Source organism: Oncorhynchus masou, chromosome 24 (genome assembly GCF_036934945.1).
Source record: "Oncorhynchus masou masou isolate Uvic2021 chromosome 24, UVic_Omas_1.1, whole genome shotgun sequence".
NCBI lineage: Eukaryota > Metazoa > Chordata > Actinopteri > Salmoniformes > Salmonidae > Oncorhynchus > Oncorhynchus masou.
This window is the reverse complement of record NC_088235.1, coordinates 54,231,643-54,241,585: the sequence shown is the minus strand read 5'-3', so window position 1 is coordinate 54,241,585 and position 9,943 is coordinate 54,231,643. Positions and strand designations below refer to the sequence as shown.

The following is a 9,943-nucleotide window of genomic DNA, read 5'->3' as shown; positions in this document are numbered from 1 at the left end:
AATACAATGTGCCCAAGGGGTGTAAGGCAGGAGGGAACATACCAATCCTTCCCCTTTTCTTCTCTTTCCTCTCTTCCATTACTCAGAAAGCAGAAACCTGGTGACCTGATTTAGTTCATTTTCACCTGTGAAATAACAGCAGTGGGTTAAATGCTGGAGACACATTTCGCTTGAATGCGTTCAGTTACGCAACTGACTAGGCATCCCCTTTCCCTTACCATACCGAGAAACAGACTACTGTAAAGTTGAATAATCAACTCTTTAATATGTATGCACTTATGTCCGATATTTTGTTTAAAGTCTAGGATCGGAAAAAAATGAGGTTGTCTTTGGAAAGAGCTGGCTTTCTAAAAAAGGTATTTTATATGTGTAGTTTTGGACACTTTGAACAATGGGTTTTGACAAGCCTTTTGAGATCGAGACACATTATGTCACATAAACTGTCTGAGATCCAGGGATCGAGGGAGTTATGTGTGGGTGTGGGTGTGTGTGTGTGTGTGTGTGTGTGGGGGGGGGTTATGGGGGAAAAAAATGTTTTTAAAATAAACTTGTGCCAAGGACTGTGGTTGAACTCTTGACCCTCGGAGCCAGAGCTCGCGGATTACACCCATACACCATTATAGTTCACAATGGCCTATCAAATCCCAAGCCTACTTAATGGTAGTAGTGCTCACGGTTGCTCCAAGAAGGTTTTGATGTCATCTCCCGACATCCTGTTTACCTGGACCAACGTCAAATTTCGCAGTGAATCTTGAGCAACCTGGCTGCTATCACACAAACACAAACACACAAATACAGATGCACACACGCCAGGCCTTTGTTCAAATACTACTTCAAATTACTTTCACATACATTTCGAATGTTGGAATGTATTTGGAAATACACTTGGGTAGTATTGGTATGTATATGAAAATACTCAAATACACTGACTCGAATACATTCCCATGCATTTTACCCAGGTATTTGAAAATAGTATTTGAAATAAGTATTTTAAAATGTTTTCCAATAACTGACTATTTATAGGAAATTATTTGAAAAGCGTTGGGACAAGACTGCAACTACCAATTGGATATCACAAATAAAAAAATGTACAAAAAATTAAATAGTTGATTCAGGCCACATTATGTGAAAATACTAAAATAGTCAAATAAATATAAATTTACAGGAAGCCTTCAGGAAGTATGACGTTCTACACATTTTGTTGTGTTACAGCCTGAGTTTAAAATTGATTAAATTACCTTTTTTTTTCACTGGCCGACAGACAATACCACATAATATCAAAGTTCAATTATATTTGTTCATTTGTTTTTGAAAAGTAATTCAAACTGAAAAGCCGAAATGTCTTGAGGCAAAAAGTATTCAACCTCATTTGTTATGGTAAGCCTAAATAAGTTCAGGAGTAAAACATGTGCTTAACAAGTCACATAATAAGTTACATGGAATTACTCTGTGTGCAATAATAGTGTTTAACATGATTTTGAAACGACTACCTCATCTCTGCACCCCACACATACAATTATCTGCAAGGTGACACTGTCGAGCAGTGCATTTCAAACACAGATTCAACCACAAAGACCAGAGAGGTTTTCCAATGCCTCACAAATACGGGCACCTATTGGTAGATGGGTAAAAAAAAAAGCAAACATTGAATATCCATTTGAACATGGTGAAGTTATTAATTACACTTTGGATGGTGTAGCAATACAACCAGTCACTACAAAGATATTGGCGACCTTCCTAACTTAGTTACCAGAAAGGAAGGGAACAGCTCAGGGATTTCACCATGAGGCCAATGGTGACTAAAACAGTTACACAGTTCAATGGCTGTGATAGGAGAAAACTGAGGATTTGAGTAACTTCCTCTTTGTAGTTACTCCAGCATATTAACCTAATTGACAGAGTGAACATTTCCAAATGAACACATTACTGAGTACCACTTTGCATATTTTCAAACATATTTCATTTAAAGAGGAAAGTCCGTTTAGAACAAATTCTTCATTTAAAATGACAGCCTAGCCCAGGCCAAACCCTCCCCGAACCCGGACGACGCTGGGACAATTGTGCACCGCCCTGTGGGACTCCTGATCACAGCCGGCTGTGATACAGCTCGGGATCGAACCAGAGCCTGTAGTGAGACCAATAGCACTCTAGCACTCTTAGAGACTTACCCAGAAAGACTCACAGCTGTAATCACTGCCAAAGGTTCTTCTAAAAAGTCTTGACTAGGGGGTGTGAAATCTTATGTAAATGAGATATTTCAGGATTCAATTGTCATTGTTTTTGTTCGTCTCTCTCAAGAAATTATGAATATGGCATAAGTCATGGAAAAATGTGTATGACTGCAGGCAATCAGCTGTAAAACTGCAACATTTTCTCTCAATGCACGACGAAATGTGTACCACTGCAGGACATAAACTTTAAAACTGCAATTTTGTCTCTCAACACCAAAATGTGTGGAATTGCTGGAAATTTGTGATAAAACTGTCAAGTTTTCTCTCCCCTCATGGCAAAATGAGTGGAACAGCATGAAATTGGCTTTAAAACTGAAACATTTTCTCTGTGCACCATGGCAAAATGTGTAGAACTTTAAAGCTACTGTACACATTTTTCTCTCCTCCACCAAGAGGGGGTTCACTAAAATGTTTTGCCTGCGAGGTGGGTGAGACGGCCCAACTAAATATTGCTTAGGGCCCTGAAAATGCTAGAAACGACCCTGTGTGTGTGTGTGTGTGTGCGCGTGTGTGTGTGTACATGTGAGTATGCACAGAGAATGTACAGTACGTTCGTGTAATGTAGTGTGTGTGTGTGTGTGTGTGTGTGTGTGTGTGTGTGTGTGTGTGTGTGTGTGTGTGTGTGTGTGTGTGTGTGTGTGTGTGTGTGTGTGTGTGTGTGTGTGTGTGTGTGTGTGTGTGTGTAGAGTAGGTGAGGTCTCTCTATGGGGTCACAGACGAGAGAAAAGCCCTGGTGAGACCCAACTATTGACACATAGTACAGAAGGGTGTACTTTACGGAATTAGTGAGCATATTGACATAGGGGACAGATAGTGTCTGTTTTGTCTACTTTTTGCTTGGACACAAGGGCTGTCCAAGAGGTCTCTTCACTGTCAGTATTCCTGTCCCCATTCACTCCTTGAGACACAGGCAGGGAGTGGGGGAGGGGTGAAATAAGAATGGAGGAGGGAGCAGTTTTCCCCCTTAACCCCCCCCCCCCCCAACATTCTCTGCTCTCCCCATCGCCCTCTCTCACCCTGCCCCACAGATGCCTAGTCTCAATGTTTATCTGTGGTGTCTACACCTTGCTTTCCTGTGCTCCTTGTCTATCTATAGATTTTAAACCACTGTGGGCTCAGCAAACAACCCTGGCCAGGATAGGGCCAATAATGACACCAGTCACACCATGCACACAGAGAGAGAAGGGGGAAGAGAGGGAGGGGTATAGGTTAAGAAAGAGGGAAAGACAGAAAGAGGTTGAGAGTAAACGAAAGGAATAGGAAATGAGAGGTGGATTGCCAAAAGAGCCAATGATAGGGGTAGAGAGGGTACGAAAGAGCGAAGCTATAGGGACAGAGCTAAAGAGTTGGATTTATGATGTCACATAAGGATGGCCAGTCAAGGCCAGGGACACTGATAAAAAGGTGAACTTTGAACTTTCACTCCATGGCCTGGCAAATCACAGTCCCAGCAAAGAACAGAACCAAAAGTGTTGACAAAAGCTGAACATGCATGATTCACGTGTGTGTGTGTGTGTGTGTGTGTGTGTGTGTGTGTGTGTGTGTGTGTGTGTGTGTGTGTCACATTGTCTATGAATTCTACGCCTCCCTCTCAGTTGGGTCTGTGTCAGATAGTGGAGGCTATGACTCGCCCCTGATGGCCTTTTTATGAGATAGCCATTACTAAATGGTTATTAAATGTTCAGTATGGATGAAGCACAGTAGCAAATGAATATCCACAATAGCTATCTTGGGATCAATCTGTCTGATTAAGAAAGAATGCCAAAATGACCATGTTGTGGATGTTCCAATTAAGGACTGATCTAGGATCTGCTTACCCTTTCCCAACCTAGCCTTCACCATAGCAAGGAAAACCCATACACATTGACCATGATTGACCTTAGAACAGCAGTTAGAGTCCACCTCGTACTAAGCTTGATGTATCTGCCGTGTGTCCATTATTCGGTGTTTGTGTAGAGTAATTGTCAGTGAGTGGCTTTTAAGTAGCATTTACTTTGTGTCCATCTCCACTATACCACAGTGGTCAGACTCGTGTAGGCTGCTGTACAGGGTAGCTACATTTACAGACGCCAAGCACGGTAATGTGCAATATAGCCACAGGCATGCACACACTCATGCACACGCACACACACACGAGCACTTTGGCCAAGATCCATTCAGCAACGCTCCCAGGCCAAATAACAAAACCACCTGTGAAAACATGCTTTCTCAAGTCTTTGGAGAATCTTCAACTGTAAAACACTGGCGGGAGACACATCCATGGGCGTTTATAGGGACTGCGGGTCCTGCTTGTATAGATTTTATAACAGTGAGTCAGTGACAAATGCATTATGATTTTCACATAAACCAGTTTCGGGAGCCCCAGTAAAGCTGAAAAGGCCTAAATGCTTCCTGAGTTTATAACACAATTAATTTATCATAGAGAGAGAGAGAGAGAGAGAGAGAGAGAGAGAGAGAGAGAGAGAGAGAGAGAGAGAGAGAGAGAGAAAAAATGCAGCTGATTTGTTTTATTTGCCTGGCTGGCTCTGCCGGAGGCCAGTCGCAATGTTCAACAAGGAGAAAATAGGCGCCTGCTGCTGCTACGGCTCCAGAGGTGGGGAATAATAAAATGTGCACTGAAAAAGGTGCTGTGATGCTCCGTGGCTCAGGTGTCACCGTCTGGCTCACACAAAACAGGGCCTCAAAACAAGTGGCTGTGGTTTGTGAAGAACAAAACACACACTTGTCATTCTTATGAAGAACGAATCACACTCGTCATTCTTATGAAGATGGCATTTTCTAATACACTGAGTGAGCGTTATTGGATGAACACAGCCACCAGGTGTCTCTCCTACAAGGAGGGTCTAATGTTTGAGTTAATGCTTTAACGCTTTTGAATAGACCTGAGTAAACAGAGAGAGGTAATGATATTTAAGTAAACGTGGGTGAGCTCAAACAAAGAAAGTGCGGGTGATGGCAATGGTGTTTGGGGTGGCGGTGGCAAGTAGTTAAACAAAAGGGAAGGATGAGAGGGAGGGAGGGAGGGAGGGAGGGAGGGAGGGAGGGAGGGAGGGAGGGAGGGAGGGAGGGAGGGGACACTGTCAGCACTCTAAGACGCTTGCGCCCCACTGAGGAGTGACACGTATGTAACATGTATGTGCTCAGAGTTAGCATGCAAACTGTCAACAGCCACGCCACTAAAGCTGCTCTAGCTATGAACACACACGCGCATGGACGCACACACACAAACAACATATTTATACTTTCATTTTTTTTTTTTTATTAATTGTTTTTCAATAAAGGGACAAAATGGGTGTGTGAACAGGATAATGCAGACAACTGCCAGAAAACAAAGACAGTGGTTTCCCCAATACAACTGAACAGAGATCAGAAACAAATACAAAAAGAAATGAAAAAAAGTTTGTCCAATGACCTTCGGCCAATCTTTAAAAAGTAAAGAAATAATATTATAACAAAAAAAGATCCCTTCCATGTCTCTATTTTAAACAGAGCATATAGGTAATAATAAATAGCAACTCCCATAGTAAAAGATAAAGTTCAAGTTCAAGTTACAACAAACAGCTCTCAGAACAAGAATAGAAAAGGCTGATAACAAAATATTCCGCATTGCCATTTACAAAAAAGGCTCAACTCAAGCAGGCTTCTCCGCGTCTCCAATTCATTTTCATTTTAAATATGCTTTGCATATGAAAGTATACCCAATCTAAATATAAAGCACCATTTAGTATTTGGCAATGAAAAATAAAACTGCAAAACATAGATTTTTTTTTAAAATTCATTTATTCTGACGCTTTTTTAAAAATCGATGTACTGCATATGAAGTATTTTTTTCTTTTCTTAAGATGTTGGAATGTAGTCAGGTGGGATAGGTGGGAAAGACAGAAGCACAAGAACAGGACAGCCCGACGTCAGCTTGCATCACTGCATACAGAATGGCAGCAGGGGGAGGAGGAGGTCCAAACCAAACTTAAAAAGATATGTACAACCTGTGAGCAGGAACCAGCACAGCGTGGCAGCCATTTTATGGCCCACTGCGCTCAATGTCACATACTTCTTTTTTTATTGGGTTTTATTAAATGTTTTAAACATACAAATAATTTGCACTATATTATCCTGCCAAATTAAAAAAATAAACCGTGGCAGCTTGTTTTGTTTTTTTTACTACCAAAAAAGGTACGTAAATACCTGTAGAGAGAACAAGCAACAGTTAAAAATACGAGCCTCAATATAAATACTATAGTGCCTACGCTAAGTGAACATTGATTTCAAATACCATTCTAGAAATACAGAAAAAGAAGACCATAAGTGTGTTTAAGCATTGGAATTGACATGAGTGTGCATCTTCCTATATTTATGTTCTCTATTATATATTCATATATCATCTTAAACCTTTCCCCAATGCAAATTTTATTCAACCTGAAGAGCCGCGAAGAGCCAAGGCAAAATAAAAAGTCACAGTTTTTATTCTCCATTTTATATATACTGTGATCGAGTCTTGAAAACCACCAAGACAGAGAGGAAAAGAGAAACAACAACAAACTTAAATACAGTTTCCCCTAAAGATAATGAAGTGTTATTTAAAAAAAAAAAAACATTTTAATATTTATACAAAAAAAAAAGATTTGTACAAAAAAAAAATCTTGCAGTGTGAGCAGCAAGTTTGTGATCTAGCTGAGTGAGCTTTTACCCAGTCACAGCACTGAGTGCTTTGCTGGCGTTTCCTGGGGTTAAACAACAAAGGTCAGAGGTGGTCAAAGGTGAAGGATGAGGGTCAAGGATGGAGTGGCTGGCAACAGATTCTGTATTCATCACTATGTAAAACAATGGAACCCCCTAGCCATCAGTCAGCAATTTAGCAAGTTTTCCCTTAAGCGTATACCTGTAAACTGGGAAAATTGAACAGTGCACTTCTTTTTTGTCCTTTAAATGACAGTCTAACTTTAGACTTGACCGCTATACAGACGTTGTACCAACGTTAAACAATGTTAGAGTATCTGTACAGTGTCTGAGGCAGCGTGACAAGTGCTATTTCACCATCAACCGGGGTGGATGTCTGCAACTCAACAAGGAAAAAGCTCTCCTTTCCCGTCAACACAAACAGCAAACAGTACAAAACAGAAAGAAAACAAAAGTACCTCTGCCTTCTATTACAAACCTATGTATGATTATTTTGTCTAATCTCCACTCTTTCTTTTCAAGAGCCCTGGCATGAGTACAATGGCCTTTCTTAAATAACATTTTTCTTCCTTTCAAGTTTAGGCAATTCATAGTTAATCATCACTGATGGATAGAAGGTGTAAATGTATCGTACAAAAAGAAATCCCCCGCCCCCCCCCAAAAACACTCCATTCTCTTAGCTTCTAATTCTGTGTAACTTTTTTGACTAGCTTGTATTCACTCGAATGCCCTCTTATTGTAGGGTGTGCTGGGAGATTACACTCGGAAATATCCAAGCAGCATCACAAGTTTGTGCTACTGTAGATACATGTCAACGCTCGGGTCTTCACAAAATGTTAAAAGTCCCACGAATTTAGGATTGTACATTACAGAGTACCTTTGTGTTCAGTACCTCTGCACCAGAAATAAAATATACAAACAATTCAGTTATACACAATACTGCCTGTACCGTGCCTGCTGAAAATGTAAAGACACTATAATACATTTAATAGGTAGCTAAATGATGATTAACCAGAATTCTCCAAAGTATCTGTATTGGTATTATCAGTTAATCTTGTAAGTCACATTCGACTTTAGCAGTCAGGTACTTGATGCAAGAACCTTTACTCGGGGTGGATTCAACCCGTGTCCAGTATACAGCCGTGACCCCAAGCTTATAGCATATAGGAAGATTATTAACCAATGCAGTTTCAAGATATTTAAAGGCACACTTTTTTTTTGTTTGTTTTACCAAATGATAGTACAAATTCAAATCTTAACACATCCTCATCTTTTTTTTTTGTTTGTTGAAGAAATCGAAAGGCCGTCACTGCTTTTTGGGTTAAGTAAATCAAGCCAATTCATAGATTATGTTTTAAACCCCATAGGGACAGAACATCTTTTAGAAAGACGAAGGTTAAGTGCCCAGGTCGTCCAGAGAGGGTTAAGCTGAAGACTGTTCATCCTCCATGTTACAACACAGAACTGTACATGATATGTGTTACAGAATGTATGCAGCATGGTCACTTCTTTCTTGTCTTTTCTTTTCTTTTTTTTTGAAAATAAAAACCCGAACAAGAAAACAGCAACACATTTTACTCAACAACTAACCAACCAGGGACATTTTCTATTTTTTTTTTAATTAGCCAAAACATACCATGCATGCTGTCTAATTGTAAAAAATAAAATAAAAATGCAGAAAAAAAACAGTACACAACATGTAAATTATTGCACAAGAGAAAGGCTTGAAGTTTTGCGTCAATGCAATAGTATTGCCCCGATACAGATCATGCATTCAACGAGTAATGGAAACGGGGTGTGCTGGTGCAGAGCACGTTGTCCATCGGACTGGCAAAGGAAGAGGGGAGAATCTACAGGGGACTGGGGAGGGACGGGGGGACTGATGACAGGGGAAACTCCCACTACTCCGACTTAATTTCGGCACTCAAGGGGCGGTCACTGTGCCATTTTTTCATGTGTTTCTCCAAGGTACTGTACACGCTGAAGGGCATCTGGCAAATCTCACACTTGTACACGTCTTTGCCGATCTGCCCGTGTGTCTTCATGTGGCGTGTGAGCTTGCTGCTCTGGGCGCAGGCGTAGTTGCACAGCTCACACTTGTAGGGCCTCTCGCCCGTGTGGCTGCGCCGGTGCACCGTCAGGTTGCTACAGTTCTTGAAAATCTTGCCACAGTACTCACAGGTGTCGGTGCGCCTGCTGCCGTCCTTAGAGCCAGGACGAGTCAGCGGAGCCCCCAGATGGGGAGTGCTCCCCCCGCTCCCCGTCCCGCTGCGGCCCGACACCCCCCCATCCAGCTCCCCAGGAGGGGTGGAGAAGCGCAGGCTGCCGTTCTCAGACGAGTGCTCCGATGGAGAAGAGGCGAAGGGCGATTGTCTGGAGTCCCCTCCGAAGTTCAGAAAGGGGTCCTTGAGTTGTCGGGAGGCGGCATAGCCAGCCAGCCACTGGGAGTAGACGTTCTCTGTGTTGGGGATGGTGGGGGTAGGCAGGTCAAACTCCTTCTCCAGCTTAATGCGTTTGGAGAAGGGGCTGAGGGGGCTAGGGCTACCCAGTAGCAGCTTCTTGGAGAGGCCCACCGAGGCTGCTTCGCTGGGGGACGTGCCCCGCCCGTTAATGGCCACGGCCGAGATGCAGCCCCCCTCTCCACGGTCCGACTCCAGCGCTGAGTCCTCGTCACACAGCTGGCGTTGTGTGTGCTCACGGTTGTTGTGGTGTATGTGGTTTTCTTGGTTCAGCGCGCTACGCTTGTGTGCGTGAAAGGCTTCGCTGAAGTGCTGCATGCTGGCCGCCAACCCCATGCCCTGCATCACCTCAGGCAGTGAGCGAGGGATGGAACCCTCCTCTCCTCCTACCAGGCGAACCCCAACTCCCCCGACCCCAATGCTGCCGTTGTTCTCATGGTGCCTCGCTGCCTCCAGACTCAAGCTGAAGTGGTAACTGTTGTTGTTCCTCCTAGCTCCATCCACCTTCTCCTCTTCTTCCTCCTCCCCCTCTTCTTCCTCCTCTTCACCCTCCTCTTCCTCCTCCTCTTCCTCTTC

General features: G+C 42.7%; 1 protein-coding gene across 1 annotated transcript in view; it reads right to left on the bottom strand.

Annotated features, from left to right (window-relative positions):
* Positions 1-5,473: 5,473 nt before the first annotated feature.
* The window catches only part of LOC135512333 (B-cell lymphoma/leukemia 11A-like), a 56,229-nt gene continuing 51,759 nt past the window's right edge, over positions 5,474-9,943 (bottom strand). Inside the window, 1 exon segment of the mRNA XM_064934255.1 lies at positions 5,474-9,943. This exon segment is cut by the window's right edge and continues 560 nt beyond it. Coding sequence (XP_064790327.1) covers positions 8,810-9,943 — 1,134 coding nt within the window. The 3' untranslated portion in view covers positions 5,474-8,809.